This window comes from Artemia franciscana, chromosome 19 (genome assembly GCF_032884065.1).
Source record: "Artemia franciscana chromosome 19, ASM3288406v1, whole genome shotgun sequence".
Taxonomy (NCBI): Eukaryota; Metazoa; Arthropoda; class Branchiopoda; order Anostraca; family Artemiidae; genus Artemia; species Artemia franciscana.
In genome coordinates this window covers 26,228,196-26,245,480 of record NC_088881.1, presented here as the reverse complement: position 1 = coordinate 26,245,480, position 17,285 = coordinate 26,228,196, and the positions used below count along the sequence as shown (strand labels likewise).

General features: G+C 33.7%; 1 protein-coding gene across 2 annotated transcripts in view; it reads left to right on the top strand.

The window, feature by feature from the left end:
* Positions 1-15,247, top strand: part of LOC136039488 (UDP-xylose and UDP-N-acetylglucosamine transporter-like) — a 39,180-nt gene extending 23,933 nt beyond the window's left edge. For both annotated transcript variants that reach the window (XM_065723277.1, XM_065723278.1), the window contains exons 4-7: positions 1,318-1,510; positions 6,795-6,904; positions 10,976-11,121; positions 13,565-15,247. In XM_065723277.1, coding sequence (XP_065579349.1) covers positions 1,318-1,510; positions 6,795-6,904; positions 10,976-11,121; positions 13,565-13,799 — 684 coding nt within the window. In that variant the 3' untranslated portion in view covers positions 13,800-15,247. The remainder of the gene's footprint in view (positions 1-1,317; positions 1,511-6,794; positions 6,905-10,975; positions 11,122-13,564) is intronic.
* The last annotated feature ends 2,038 nt before the right edge of the window (positions 15,248-17,285 follow it).

Below are 17,285 nucleotides of genomic sequence, written 5' to 3'. Positions count from 1 at the left end.
AGGGGACTGTTGTGAGTGGTAATAAAAAAAAAAAAAAAAAAACAACAACAAAGATACAACACGAAAATCAAGGTGTAATTGTTGTTGCAAGCAGAGGAAACTAAAATACGTATACTTTGGTCAAAATTTACTCGACTTTCTGTGATCAATTTGCCCTTATGTTTCTTGTCTTTTGCGTATCCTTTAGAATGGAAAAATCCTGGCCATAGAACCCTGTGAGGGGTGAATAATGAAATATGAAGGGGTGTCATACAGGGGGGAGGGTGACGCTTTCCTTCAATGTATTCAGTCAGTTGTTAAAAAAGTGGTGTTAATAGTGGTGCTAATTAGCAGGGCTGAAGATATAAATGACGCAAAATAACTAGAAGACGGTTGATTTCAGTCAGTAAAAAACAGTTATTTTTATAGATAATTCCCCAAATCAGTTGCTTAGAAGACCAGTCAATCGATAAAATCAATTGCCCCCCCCCCAAAAAAAATATAATAATTGGAAAGTGACGCCTTTGGAAGTGTGTACTTTTATTGTTTGTTATTGCTTGTTTATTATTTATGAATAAATAAATGATTTCCTAAATTAGAATCAGCTAAATTGTTTAAAATCTCAAAAATATCTTCTTCGTCTTCGACTTTCGATAAAAGATTCGTTTCTTGTAAAGAATTTGACGATTTCCGATATGATCCCAGAGTTAGAGATACGTCATAAAAAACTCTCTAAAATAACCTATGCGTGTTTGTCTCTTTGCCATTGGTTTATTCACTTTTTTTCGTTGGCTCTGTCTTTTTCTCTTGTTTTTCTTCCTCATTATTGTTCTACCATTATTTACGATTTTATTTATTGGTTTGTTTATAAATAAGTAAATCATAACTTAGTTTGATGCAATCCTAGATATTTTATTTGTTCTTATCAAATGCTCTCTAATTCGTGTTTTTCAAATTTTGGCTATATTTCGCTGAAAACCTATGTGGTATTTTTATTCTTATTTTATCATTGTTTATAAAATCGGAAGGTCCATATGTGTAAGGAAATCATGGGATTCTTCGTCTAATTTTAGGAACCCGTTGCAACCCTGTCGATGGGTTGTTTTTTTCGTACCTCGGTGACTTCCAAATATTGACCATGCAAAATCAAAGCATATCTCTCCAATAAACAAGCTGCGAGTAGTTAAAATTTATGCTATTTAGATAAGGAAAACGTTAAGTAATAAAATAATGGTTAAAATGAGGAATGAAATATTGACCTTGAGAATAATTGCAAAAAAAGCACGTTGAAGAATAGATACAGAATAAAGATAAAAGTTTTTTTTATCTTAATTATAGGGGTCACTGATGGCGAATATGGTAATGGGAATTATATATTTAAACAAGAAATACAGCATCACTCAATATTTATCAGTTGGAATGATCTCAATCGGCATATTTCTGTGCACTATTGCTTCTAGTCAAGTAGAACCAAATCAAATAGAAGAAACCCCCCTTTCGAAATACACAGATCTGATATGGTGGATTGCAGGTAAGCAAATATTGAGTAGAACTTTAAAAGCTTAAATTGAAAGGGAATATACAGTATATATTATTCCTGGTGCTACTTTTTGCCAAACTATGATTGCATTTTGCTCTCAAACCATACTTGGGAGTCTTTTTAACAGAAAAAGTAGCCTAATTGACTATTTTCATATCTACTATATTTGGGTAGCTAGATGAATAATTAATATGAGTCAATTGAAAAAAAATTCAGCGACGCCAATTCACAAATGTTGGGTGGGAAACAATGATTTTTGTGATCTGTATTATGAAGATAAATATAACAGTGACATTTTCAATTCTTAAAACTAAGTAGTAATAAATCAAATTACATTTTTTTCCTCTTTTTGACAAGGGTAATCAAGGTCATACATATTTTATGCGACCTTATAAAGCTATTATAAATTTGTTACATATTTTATATGACCTTATAAGTATTATGACCTATATATATTTTATAGTGAAATATTTGCGTTTTCTGACTTTGTGGGAAAAACCTCAACATGTCTGTTGAAACGAAAGCCTTCTTTTACCTTCCTACCGAGGGTGTTAACTTCCTGTCACCTGGTGTCCATCCCCGAACGCCATATGCCTTGCTTAGTTCCTCTACGCTTAGCACCTCATGTACACCAGGTGGCATGTGCCTCAAAGACTGTTCGTGGTAACGAACTGTAAGTAAGGAGTAATGCAGATCAGTAATAGCCGAAACTTTAAGAAGCAGAGTCTGATAACGATAGACACATTAAAAAAAATCGGATTTCGATACTGATTCAAAACATAAAAAATCATAAGTTTACTGCTACCCATCAAAAGTTACGAGCCTGAGAAAATTTGCCCAATTTTCGATAAAGGGCAAATCACACTCACCTTATTAGAGAATCATACTGAAGAGGTTCCAAGCTCTTCTATACACAAATGTGGAATTGCATATTTTTGGCAGAAGGAAGAGCATGGATGTTTGTTTATTTGTTTATTGTTTTTTTTTGTATGTTTTTTTTTCCAGGGGTGATTGTATCGAAATAATTATCCTAAAAGGGTGGAAATCAAAATTTTAATGCCCTTTTTAAGCGACCAAAAAGATTGGAGGGCAGCTAGGCCCCATCTCACGCCCCTGTTTCTCTCCAAAGTCGTTCAATCCCAATTTTTAGATAGCTATTTTGCTCAGCATTGTTGAAACCTTCAATAACTATGCCTGTGGGGATAATTGATTCCCTAGAGACCCTGGGAAAAGTGCTGTAAGTTGCAAAATTCAGTCGTTGTTTATATATTATATTTTTTTCTTAGCGAAGGTTGTACTGTCCATTGGAAATTTTATGAGAAGGGCGAGGGGCAATTTTACATGGAAAAAAATCAACAGATGTCCTGTGAGGGGAGGGAGTTTTTCATAGAGTAGATGGTTCTCCAAACTCATATGTAACTACAATCAAAAAAATTCAGGCTTTTTTCTCAACCATATTTATTTTACATTAAAACAAAAAATCAGAATTCTACCATCTTTTTTAAATTCTTTGCTCTGTTTCTTCTCTTTTAGTATCAGTATTTTCTCCTTCTATAAAGGCTTGATTTCTGTTAATCTTATTGTGAAGACTTCATCCAGGTTTTATTTGCTGATCATTTATTCGAATTTGACCTAGCTTAGTACCTGCAAAGCTTAAATATTTTTGTTTGCACCATATTACTCCCCCCAAGCTTAGTTTTTTGCCTGATTTTATTTTGATATCTCCTGGAGAGGATTGGCTCCTTTCGAATAGTCTTGAGAGGTGGGGAGTGTGTACTTATGGTTACGGAAAGATTGCGAGGGTATATGTGAAAAAAGGCTTCTGAAATCGTGTTGGTTTTCAAGAAGAAAGGATTTTGATGGTTAGTTAAGTTCTATTTGCGTTCTAATACATTTTATATGTTCCAGTCGAAGTTTTAGGTCTTGATATTGGTATTATTGTAGCATGCTGTTTGGAAAGTTTAGAATTCATCGTTTTTAAAACTTGAAATATTGTTTCTAAATGTTCGTTCAGTACATGGAGTTGCAAAGACAAGAATTTGGGTGACATCTATCAACATTTTCCAACGACCAACTTATTTGCCAGTGTCATTTAATTATGCGAAGTGTAAGATAACATTTCTAATAGCGCATGAAAAAGAAGAAGAAAGGGATTGACTGAAAAAACTAAGCCCATTTGATACTAACTAAGAAAACAGCTGATTCTGAAAATAAATGAAAAAGCTTAGTTTTAAAATCTAGAAATTTTGCTTTCTAGAAAGAATTCCAAACAAAGAGGAGCAGAAACTGGACAGAGAAAAAAAAAAAATCAAGCTCGTTTCTGAAACGAAGCATTGCCTCTGCAAAATCAGGCAATTAATAAAACAGGAATAAAAATGCTATTTTACTTAATTTTACCCTCTTTTTTTACTTTTGCTTTACAGAAGGCTGAAGAAAAAAGAGCCACTTTTGCCTAAAGTCACAAAGGGTATATGTTTACAACTTCTGAAACACTATCGTATGTTCTACATGCTTACCTTACCTCCCTATCTATTATAATCAACATAGACTGCCTAAAATAATATCTATTGCTTCTTTCTAATAAATCAGGAAAAAAGTTGACAAACAAAATTTGGCATCTAAAGATCCAATTTTATTAAATCAAGTTTATTTGTAATATGTCGAACTTTGATGGGTGGCGCTGCATTGTTGGTGATACTAGGTTTACTATTTTACTATTATTAAGTACTATTAATACTATTATTATTATTACTATTAAGTTTACTATTATTTCTACTACCAACAACTCAATGCAGCACCAAGCCGCCTGAGGCCAACAGATCTACACCTGCTGCTCTTCCATTCCAACTAATCTAAATCTTCCCTCTTTACACCCTGCGATGAAGTTCCCATTTCCCCTTAATATTTCCTTACCACATCCTCTCACCCATTCGGGGATGACCTACTTTTTGTTTGGTCCTATGAGGCTGGGCGGCAAGGACAATCTTAGGCAGTATTTCATCCTTGATCTGTAGACCATGTCCTACGAATCTCATCCATTCTCTCATTAAAGGCCTGGAAAGCTGGATATAGCCATATTTTTCGTACAGCATATGTTTGAGATACTGTTAGTCAGTCGGATACCCAAAATAATTCTATATTCTTCTATAGAAATATCTAATAATTATAATTAATATCTTTTATCTTAAAATAATTCGTAGGCAAAATCTCTCGAAAAGATCTAGCCACTCCTCTCCCTTCTTTCGGAGTGCCCATGCTGCAGAACTATACTTGAACACTGTCATCATTCTAGCTTCCAATATTCTAATCTTGGTTCCTAGTTTTATCTTCTTATTTTTTCTTCACACTTTTTTCAACTGTGAAAAAAAAAACACACTGGGTCTTGGTTAGTCCACTTTTTACATCTTTACTGCACCCACTGTCTTCAATATATATATATATATATATATATATATATATATATATATATATATATATATATATATATATATATATATATATATATATATATATATTATCATACACTGTTTGATACTACCTGGGCATGGGAAGCTGTCCACTTGATTGATCTTTTCGTTACCCAACATGCTACATGTATATAAGTAAAAACTGGTACTAGTGTCGAAAAGAAAAATTTTAAGCGTCATCTAAATTTTGGCAATTTTGTTCCTTTTTATCATAGCCTAAACTGATGCATATTTGTCTTTTCATGAACTCTAGAATATAGCGGTGGGTAAAGAAAATAGACTGAATTTCCACTTGAATTTATTTTTGAAAGCATTAAGGGCTGATTAAATATTACTTACAGAAAATTTTCAGTTTTGATCCTCCTTTATTGCTAGTTAGTTAAATTAACTATCCAATTTCCTTTGTGGAAATGTGGGTGGGAGGGGGCCTAGGTGCCCTCCAATTTTTTTGGTCACTTAAAAATGGCACTAGAACTTTTAATTTCCGTTAGAATGAGCCGTCTTGCGACATTCTAGGACCACTTGGTCGATACGATCACCCCAGAGAAAATATAATAAATAAATAAAATAAACTCGCATCCGTGATCTGTCTTCTGGGAAAAAATACAAAATTGCGCATTTTTCAAGATAGGAGCTTGAAGCTTCTACAGTAAGGTTCTCTGATAGTTTCATTTTTGTTAAGATTCTACGATTCCTAGTAGGTGTTTCTCCCTATTCTCTAAAATAAGGCAAATTTTCACAGGTTCGTAACTTTTGATTTAACTATTGGTATTAAAATTCCGTTTTTTAGAGTTTCGATTACTATTGAGTCGGGTTGCTCCTTACTACAGTTCGTTACCACACACTGTTTGATACTACCTGGGCATGTAAAGCTGCCCACTTGATTGATCTCTTCGTTACCCCACAGGCTACATGTATATAGGTAGAAACTAGCACTTGTGTCGAAAAGAAAAATCTTTAGCGTCATCTAGATTTTGACAATTTTGTTTCTTTTTATCATAGCCAAAACTGATGCATAATTGTTTGTCCATTAACTCTAAAATATAGCGGTGGGTAAAGAAAACATACTGATTTTGACTTGAAGTTATTTTGAAAACATCAAGGACAGATTAAATATTACTTACAGGAAATTTTCAGTTTTTATCCTATAATATTGGTAATTAGTTAAATTATTTAGCCAATTTTAATTGAATTTTTCTACTTTTCTTACAACGTTACTAGACGCTACACTGTTGGTGGTGCTAATAGGTTTTAATATTAAAATTTAATCTTAAAATTTTATCTTAAAATACATATCGAAAATAAATCCATGTTAAAGCGCCGAAAATTCCTCTCATCAGTTTGTTGTATTTTCTGATTGGAAATTTAGGATCGGATGCAGAGGAATCTCCTGAAAGGTTGAAAGAAAATCTTTTCAGACGCAAAGAGATATTTTTTACGTCTTCTAACTTTATTCCTCATCCATTTATGCCCCCCCCAAAAAATCGCTTTTCATTATTACTATTATAATCACATTTTTAATGACACCTTTTTTATATAAAGATAAAAAAAATCGACTCAAAAATCCTTCTTCCGAAAAACTTTCAGGGATCCTTCAACTCTCTTAAGGATTTTGTCAAAATCCTTTGCGTCTGATTGTATGTTAATGCTCTTTCTTGGTCGAAATCAATTCGTGCGTTTCAATTCACGTGGCAACGGAGCAAGCAACAATGCTCTGGACATGATTATGTAAACAGGTCTATTGATTTGCCTGAATCAACTGTTTAGCGCGTCATTTTTTAGAACTTTATCAATTTGTTATGTTTCAGGTATATTTTTGTTGACGTTTGCTCTGTTTTTAAGTGCTAGAATGGGTATCTATCAAGAAGTACTTTATAAGGAGCATGGGAAACACCCATACGAAGCTCTCTTCTTTATGGTAAGCTCTTATTTGTTGACTAGCACAAAAACAGCCCCGATTTTCCAAAATCATACCAAATAATAAAAAAAAAAAATTCGGTTGTATCTTTAGGTGTTTTTTCTGTTTATTTTTTTTTGCACCGATTCCGCAAATCTGGTGCAATGTTTTTCACCGTCATCACTTTTAGAATCCTAAATTATTTTTGTCCTTTTGTAATTGAGCTGACTGGATTTGTGTTTGCCTTCTTCTCCGACGAAAGGTAGGGAATCTAGACTAATCTGAATGCGCGGATGAACATCCATCATATTCGTGTTGAGGATTACTAAGAAAGCTTCTTTTAATGCCATTTTGAAATAGGGTAGAAAAATATGCGCTGATTTCAGCTGATTCTCTCCAGCCCTTGATGATAATTTTCTTTAAAGCCTTTTTAGCGTCATGCAAAAGCCAATTTTAAAGGACTTCTTCTGAAAAGCCAGTTTTAATGCACTAAATTTTGGCAATTTTGTTCCTTTTTATCATAGCCTAAACTGATGCATATTTGTCTTTTCATGAACTCTAGAATATAGCGGTGGGTAAAGAAAATAGACTGAATTTCCACTTGAATTTATTTTTGAAAGCATTAAGGGCTGATTAAATATTACTTACAGAAAATTTTCAGTTTTGATCCTTCTTTATTGCTAGTTAGTTAAATTAACTATCCAATTTCCTTTGTGGAAATGTGGGTGGGAGGGGGCCTAGGTGCCCTCCAATTTTTTTGGTCACTTAAAAAGGGCACTAGAACTTTTCATTTCCGTTAGAATGAGCCCTCTTGCAACATTCTAGGACAACTGGGTCGATACGATCACCCCTGGAAAAAAAAAACAAACACGCATCCGCGATCTGCCTTCTGGCAAAAAATGCAAAATTCCACATTTTTGAAGATAGGAGCTTGAAACTTCTACAGTAGGGTTCTCTGATATGCTGAATCTGATGGTGTGATTTTCGTTAAGATTCTGTGACCTCTAGAGGGCGTTTCCCCCTATTTTCTAAAATAACACAAATGTTCTCAGGCTCGTAACTTTTGATGGGTAAGAACAAACTTGATGAAACTTATATATTTTAAATCAGCATTAAAATGCGATTCTTTTGATGTAGCTATTGGTATCAAAATTCCATTTTTTAGAGTTTTGGTTACTATTGAGCCGGGTCGCTCCTTACTACAGTTCGTTACCACGAACTGTTTGATACAGAACCTGGAGGTTAAACTCAGCAGCAGCAACCCATTGTAAAGCTCGGAACGGGGTTCCGGTGATGGGATTATGTGAATGTGTTTCCACTCTAATTCAAACAACAAGAAGAAGATGCTTCTTGTCCGGTTTTTATGGGTAGTGTTTTTAATAGATGGCGGAAATAGGTTAGAATTCTGCAAAAAATGCGTAATAAACTGGTATCAAAAGGTGTCTGTCTTCGAAATTAGTTGAGTTTGGTCAATGAAACTTTCGGAATGGATTTTAATGATCCCAGAAGAAGGAATTTGTAGTAAGGGATCTTATAAGATAAATTTGCCAATAGAATAAATCAAATTTCTTTCGTGCAAAGTAACCTACGGTCAAAAAGAGAAATGAAAAACATTGATTTGTACCCTTTAGGCTATGATAATTTATCGGTGAATATGCTTCTAAAAATGGGGTTGGCGACTCTTGGAACTTGTAATTTGATTCATTAAGAGTGCATTCTGTGACTAAAAATAATGACGATAATGGACAAGATTAGTGACGTTTTTCCGTGCTTAATCATTAATTACAGTTGGGATGCTGAATGTCCAATTTAGACGCCTCATTTGAAATGAGCCTACCTGAGCCTACCATTGACTGCTACCTCAGTCAATGGTAGCTGTCTCTGTATAGTTCTGTAATGCCTCTGTGGGTTTTACCCTTAATTTAGTAATCGAACTCGGTTTTAAACTGAGTACTTACTGAGTCTTTCTATATCGTTCTGTGGTGGCCTTGTGGGTCTGGTCTCAGCTTGGTAATACGGGACCCAGAGTTCAAATTCAACTGTATCAAAACTCGTATGGGTTGTCGCAGAGATCTTAGAAGTTAAGAAGCGTCGTTAATTGGATACAAAACAACACCATCCCTCTATATTTCTATGTATATAACAATCTTCGTGTAGTATATGCAGAAATTGTACGAATCAGTCGTAAAAAAAAAAATTGGGCTTAGCTACTAAATGAACTACAGAGAAGTTGAACTCAGATCTGACTGAAATTCGTTTCTACCAGTCTCTGAAAAGCGGTCCCGTCATTCACCCATCTCGCTGTAAAACCAACTATTCCGTCGTACAAAATAGTCGCAATAAATAAAGCAAAAATTGTACGCAATAAATGAAAGATTTACGGACACGTTGAACTCGGATTTGACTTGAACTCATCTCTACCATTGAAATGATACATTTCTACCAGCCTCTTTTGTGAATCAGTCGTAAAAGAAGAATGTTGTATAGATATTAAAAGAGCCACGTGGACGTTGAATTCAGAGGTGACAAACTCGTTTCTAGTGAGTGTCTGAAAAATGCTTGTATCATTTACCAGTTTCACCATAAAACCAACTTTTTCCATTATACAAAATAGTTGCAACAATTAAGAGAAAAATCGTACGCAATAATTAAAAGAGTTACGGGGACGTCGAATTTGGATTTGACTTAAACTCGATTCTAGTCAGTGTCTGAAAAAGCTTGTATTATTTACCCATCTCACCATAAAACCAACTTTTCCCGTTATACAAAATAGTCGTAATAAAGTTTTGCGCAATAAATAAAAGAATTACGGAGATGTCGAACTCGGTTTCGACTTAAAGTCGCTTCTAGTGAGTGTCTGAAATACGTTTATGTCATTTACCAGTCTCGCCATAAAACTAACTTTTCATACAAAATAGTCGCGATGATTAAAGGAAAAATTGTACGAAATAATTAAAAGAGTTTCGGGGACGTCGAACTCGGTGTTTTGACTTAAACTTGTTTCTAGTGAGTGTCTGAAAACCGCTTGTGTCATTTACCAGTCTTGCCATAAAATCAACCTTTCCTGTCATACAAAATAGTCGCAATATTTAAAAGAGTTAGGGGGACGTCGAACTCGGATTCGACTTTAACTCATTTCTGCCAATATCTGAAAAGCGGTCATGTCATTTATCAAAGTCATCGTTACACCATCGTACTCGGGAAAAATTTTCCGCAGAAATAAAAATTTATTTAGGTCAGTTATATTTATTGGATTTCTAACTCCTTTGTTTGTAATTTATTTTGGTTTTTAATTCCCTGAAAAAATTCTCTGTTTTTCCTACTTCATGTTTTATTTACGATTGAAAGGCAGTGTGGTCTTTGTCACTATTTATTTTGAATTGTATTTTTAAGAAATTGTAATTTCCAACCATTGCATAAAATACTTGCCTTGCCCTGCTTGCATTCTACGACAACTACTTGCTTACTACTACAGGGCAAATTTTTCTAAAGTTAAGAAGTAATGGTCAGTGTAATTCAACGAGGACTCTGAAGTAAGGATGCTAGAACTGTTTTAAAAAGGTTTTAATTTTAATGGCCTTATTTTAATGTAAGCTTCTTTTATATTTTCATTTGTTCTGCTGAGGACCGTCATTAGATATAGTGTCGAAATGTTCAATTAGGGTTAAGGTTCCACAATCCTAAAAAAATATTCCCTGTTTTTTCTACTTGATATTTTTATTTGTGATGGAAAGGCAGTGGGATCTTCGTCAATATTCATTTGGAACTGTTAAGAAATTTGCATTGAGCAAGTAGTTTGTTGAAAATAGTTTTAATGTCAAAAGTTTTCCCCTCAGAATTGCCTATTAAAAATTCTCTTGTTTACCACAGTTTTTTTATGGAGTTTCCATGTTAAAAAAAAAGGTAAAAAACGTTTCAGCTCATCGCCTTTTGTTTACGTTGAAAAGGGAGTTGCATATCTCATTACTCATTATCTTTAATGTGAAACTTCGATTGTTCTTATACAAAGTTGTATTTCTTATAAAAAAAAATGTTTACAAAAATATTAATAATGTTTTATTTAATTCTTATTTTTTATGTTTTTCTTTCTAGCATGCTCTTCCTATGCCTGGATTTCTTCTGCTGATGCAAGATTTGAAAAAGCATTTTGGAATTCTTGCAGACTCAGAACCTGTGTATATCTTTGACTATGGCATACCAGTGATGATTTTGTTTTTAGTCGGAAATGTGATTACTCAGTAAGCATTTGAATTATTAAAATTAGATTTTTCTATAAAAAAAGGCTTTTAAGTTTTTATTCACCACCTGCAAAAGGCTTGGTAATCCTTTCTGAAGGGCTTCAACTTAGTAGTTATTGCAAGAGCCATGTAATTTTGTGAGTTGCCACTATAGTCTCTGGAAACTATTATTAAATTATTAATATATTCCATATTATATGTATAAGGTTTAAGTTTAGTCAGATTTATATTAAAATTGAATAAAATTATAAAATAAAATTAAATATTCAGTATCTAAATAATTTCCTATATTGTTTTATTTCGATTTATATTAGAATAACATATATATTTTATAATATTATATAAAGCATTATTATCATTATGTGGTGCTTCCATGGAAGTGAATAAGAAAAATTAAGAGCAGAGTAAGAGAACTGATTTTTGAATTAGCAGTTAGATTATTGCTAGTTGTTCAACTATTTGTTTTGCATTTATTGTCTAGCTTTTCCAAGTTTATTAGATTCAATTTATTTAGATACTCAGCTCCTTCTTATTGCCAGGAATGGTGACACAATTTCTAGTCTTCTGTCCCAAAGGATTTTTGATAGTTAATAAAAGTAATTATCGTAAAACTATTTTATTGATGTCCAAATCGTTTTATTGCAAAAAAAACGAAGTCCATTCTTAATAATTTTGGCTTACCTAGCCATCTAATTTAACCAAAATATAGATGGCGTAATATAAAAAGTGTAGTCTAGTAAAAAAAAGTATCTGTTGCTGTTAGTAATTTTTGATATTTAATAAAAGTAATTATCGTAAAACTATTTTATTGATGTCCAAATCGTTTTATTGCAAAAAAAAACGAAGTCCATTCTTAATAATTCTGGCTTACTTAGCCATCTAATTTAACCAAAATATAGATGAGGTAATATAAAAAGTGTAGTCTAGTAAAAAAAGTATCTGTTGCTGTTAGTGATACTTAGTGATTTGTGCTTGTTACTTGATAAGATTTAGTTGAGTCACTCAATAGCCGCCTGCTGTTTTGAATATCATTGTCTACACAGTAGTGAAGAGCATGTAGGTTGAAGCATGACACTTTTTCTGTAATAAGTAAATCTGAAGTCTCGAGAGGATAAATAAAAAAAATAATACATTTTTTGTTTTCGGCTAACAAGATTTGGGGCCTTTTTTATTCATATTCTTTTAGGAAAAAGGTCAGTTAACTGATAAACAAATATTGTTAAGAATTAGTAGTAGTAGTGCTAGAATATCATTTATTATAATTTTATCACAGTTTAATCCAAACTCAGAATGGTCTGTTTCTCTCTGTTTGATACTGCTTGTCATTAGTTAAAGCCCCCGTTCCTATCTTCAAGTGGGAAAGGTCCGGAGTGTCTGCTTCCTCTCAATTTTGTTACATGCCAAACCATTATCTTGCTATTATGGTGTCTGGATGTAACGGACTTAGACCTCATAATCTGGGGAGGGGGCAAGGTATACCATAAGAGTGTAAAAATATAAATTATAAGCAACTTAATATCCGATATAGAACCACTGCTGTTGTTTGACTGTTTTTTTTCAGTATCCCTTCTAATTGCCTCTCATGACCTAGATTTCACATCCCCTTAGTTCACTCTTTAATGCCTCCTTTATTCTCTTGCTTTTCTCATGTTCTTGCTTCTCTTGTTTCTGTTGTTTCTGATTTCTGTTTGGTTTTTCATGTCTTCTCTTGCTCCTCTTTTCGCTCTTTTCTTTTCATCTATCACTCAGAAAATTCTCTTATAAAGTGTTTCTTACATCCACCAAGTATAAAGTGTATTCGCTGATAGTATTAGATGCTTTTCTAAATTCACTCCTAAGACATATTAGCTGCTGAAGGAAAATTTTATTTCTAAAATAATTCCATCCATCTTCTGCATTGTCAAATTCTAAACTCTCTGATTTCACATTCTACCGCTCTTGAACTTTTTCCCAAATTTTGATGTCGGAGTCTATCAGCCTTAGAACTGGGTGGAAGGTAGTCATCCTTCCTAAATTTTTACTGAAAAGCCTCCACTGAAAGGTAAAAAAAATTCCAAATGTATTTTTGGAAAACGTAAAATGGTGCTAAGGATTGAAATATTTAGCAAAGTTTTTCAAATGTATATTTGAAAAACGGAAACTGGTGCCAAGGATTTTTATGTCAAAGGTTACCGATTAAAGGTCACCTTTCCGTGATAAACTTTCTCGTTGAAAAGTAAGCTTTTATATCAGTAGCCTTTAATTGATCAGCTTCTACATGCTACTGATTAAGGGACTGTGTCTTCCTTAAATATATGTCTTCCTGAAACCTTGGCTTAATTTTTCCATATATACATTTAGAAAATTTAAATCAATCCTTTTTTCTTTACAAAATACATAAACTTGATACGGCTTTGATAGCAAGATTTAATTTTTATTTATAAATGTTTTTTTTTCTTTTCAGATACGTCTGCATTAGCTCAGTATTCGTCCTAACAACTGAATGTACCTCATTGACCGTAACATTAGTCCTGACTCTGCGGAAATTCGTTTCTTTGCTGCTTTCAATTGTTTATTTTGGAAATGCATTCACCCTTACTCATTGGTCTGGCACTGGCCTTGTTTTCACTGGAACTATGCTTTTTTCAAATGTTCCTGGTATGATACGCGATGGAATTTCTAGGAAGAAAGTTGATTAAATCCGTGCCATTTTATAATGCCTATTTGAAAGGTCTGTCTTGTTCGATATTTGTTTGTATTGTGTCAAGTTCATCGATGGTCATATTTTAATACATTGACCTCAGTGCTGAACGTATAAGGGACATATGAGGGCCTTTTTTCCAAGGATTAACCCGAAAGATCATTTTCCCGAAAAAAAATTCTTGCCTTAAATTACCTTTCTATGTGTTTTAACCCTCCTCTCCCCCCCCTCCCGCCTGAAAGAAAGTGTATATAATATCTTTCACCACCACTGAGTGGGACTTGTGTGTAACTATGATATTCATTGCTGACCAAAATCTTTACTCAGTTTCTAAATATTGGCCGTTACATAGAGTTTATGAAACTGTTTACTCTAGATAGGCAAAAAATAATATTTCATCACCCCTTCCCTTTTTTGGACAATTCATTGTTAATTTAATCGGACAGCAAAAAGCCCTAAGTAGTTAGAAACTTCAACTATTTTTAAACTAAAAAAAAAATTAAGAATGGTCAGAAAGATAAAAACGTACTTGGCTTATCGCTGACACCAGCCATTCTGGGACGTACACGAAGAGGGAGCGAGGGGCTTCCATTCTCCCTCCCCCCTTATCTACGATACCATATATTTTTTTATAGCATTCTAAGCATTTCCAGCAAAGAATTTTCTCATATCATCTCTGTTGGACATAAAGATCGTATCTGACATTTTGAATCTCTTAAAAAAAATTTCAAAAACCGTTTGCTGAGCTGCACTCAAAGGAATCAGTTTGGTAGTGTATACTCAATCACGCTACTGATGATGATTTATGTAATTACATCAGCAACGCGCAAGTAAAAAAAAATACAGGAAGAGAGGAAGTTGAGAAGAAGAAAAAAAAATAATGTACCACATATAAGAATAAAATAAACAAGAATAAGAATTTTGTTCTGTATAAAAATAAAATAAATAAGAAAAAGCAAATACTGAACCATGATACTCACCAAGCACCTGCTCTCAACCTGCTCTCAACCTGCGTCACTGCTAAGAAGTAACTTTATATCCCAATTTGAATGAAGGAACCGTTTCAGAACCCCCTAATGCTGTCCAATAAACTCCTCCAAGTGATTAACTCACATTGTAAAATATATAACCTCGCTTTACTTGATTTTTCATCCCCTGGCTTATCTGTTTTCCTGGCGTAATCAACGAAAATAACACTAATATGTTGATCTCCCTTTGAGAACAGCTTAAACAACGGTTTTGGTAATCACCATGGACATGTGAAGATGTTAGATATTACCTGTGTAACAGAAGTGATAAGACAATGTATTCAAAATGTGTATCCTTGTAATTTCCATCTAAATTGTTTGATGTATTAAAAAATCGACCGTTTCAGGTTTGTTTTACTAATTTATATTAAGTAAAATAATTAATTATCTTTTGAAAATAAATTATCTTTTTAATTTGTTTTGTGTCTCTTGAACGAGTTAGAATCTGAATTGACTAGAGGTTCGTGAAATGAAATTTATCCTTATTTTAAGACGCTTAAGTAATGTATTGATTATCCCAAACACTTTAACGTTTGGATTTTTGGATTCCGAAATTCAAAGGTTCTTTTTGCATCTAAGGGTAACCTATGTAGCCCCAATCTATTTTTTCAAAAAGATAGGGCCCATTTTTTAAATGAAACATTTTGTGTCAAAATTCCAGGCAAAACCCTGTCAGTGTCGAAAGGGACTATAATTTAAAAGGTATAGAAAACATCGTTTTAAACCCGCTATTTTAAGGGTGCTAAATGTATCCCCCGTGGAAAATTCCCCTAATATGTTAAATTGAGCTGCCACAGAGAAAGTATGTCAGATTGTAATAATGAAGAAAAGAAGGAAATTTTTGAATATTCTACCCATAGTCTAAAACGGGGACTGAATATATGGTGCAGAATGTCCTATACTATTCGAATTTACAGTTTACTATTCAGGGAGTTGAGTTTCCATAGCAGGATAAAATGAAGGGAAACACAGGGACAGTGGGAGTCATATCAATGCCGAAGGCAAACTTAGGCATTTCGAAGTTTTTGAACAAAACATATCTCAAAATTTTGATTCGATTATCATAGGGGTTAGGGAAGACTGGAATAGTGGAAAAAGAACCGATGGGGAAGTTGATTGCCTTCTATTAGCTTCAGCCCTTAAAATGATCACAGAATTTCCTGCTAGTGAGCCCCCTCTCAAGTTTCTAAAATAGAACATTCCATTGAAGTGCTTGAGAAAAAATTTCTTTTGCACTTTTTTGTGTTGTATTTTGAGGGGTAGCAATATATACAAATTTTTTATTTTGCATCGGGCCCAAGCTTTCATATTATTATCAAGCCAATCGAAAAACAAAATCGGATCATTTTTGAGCCCCCTTTGTTAGAGGACGAACTGACCCTTCGAATAATTTTTGTACATTAGTCCCCTTGTCTCAAGAGGACTAATGGCTATAAGTTTCAAATTGATCAGGAAAAAAAGTTTTAAGGCTCATTTTCTGGGTTCTAACCCCTCACCCTTCCCACGTCAAAATGTTGATAATCTTTTTGACCAAGAGGATAATTCTTGAAAGTTTACGCCATTGGACTCCCTAAGTCAAACATGCACCCCCTACCCTTTTTTTCTGCTATAAATATACCTATGAAGAATTTACAGAATGCAAAATTCAGGACCCTTATCTAAGGGCCTTTGGGTGTTATATCATCTTTGAATGCATGTTTATTAATATGCCCCAATGTTCTGCACAAAATAGCTTCCTCGAAATATTGATCAGATATCCTAAGGGGCTACAGAAGGACCGGATATCAATGAGGATTCTCAGGCGGAGGCTGGCTGCTCTGCAATGTCTTTTTACTTCTAAAAATGTCACTAGAACTCTCAATTTCCGACAGAATGAGCATCTTCCTAAGTTTATTCAACCACGATGGGGGGGGGGGGCTCTCCATTATAGAATAAATTTTGCTCGTTTAGGGCTTATTGTTGCTCTTTTCTTTTATGTGATAATACCTGATACTATTTGTTAAATAGAAGATAAGGCAACTGTGTTTTGTGTTGGTCGTCTTATCAGCTAGGAGCTTCTAGGAGTCATTTGCTTGGCAAACATATCAAAATTTTGATAGGGTTTATTATCTGGAAACAACAGGCGTAGCTGAATAAATCAAAAGACGCTATGAACACCTTCAATTTCTCATGAACTGCTTTAGAGATTGAGTTGAAACTTGCAAGGAGTGCTGGATGTCAATTGGACCTCAAATTCTGAATTCAGGGAGGGAGTAGAGGTAAGTTGAATTAAAAATAAAATATAAACAAACTTTTTCAACTGAAAGAAAGTGGTGTCGTCAAAACTTATGTACAGAAATTATTCTATACGTAAGAGAGGTCACCCCTTATCAACATATCAGTTATTACACTAAAGCTTATAAGCGCTTTCAAAAAGCTATTCTAATTCAACAGCCCTTGCTTTTCAACAGTTGATG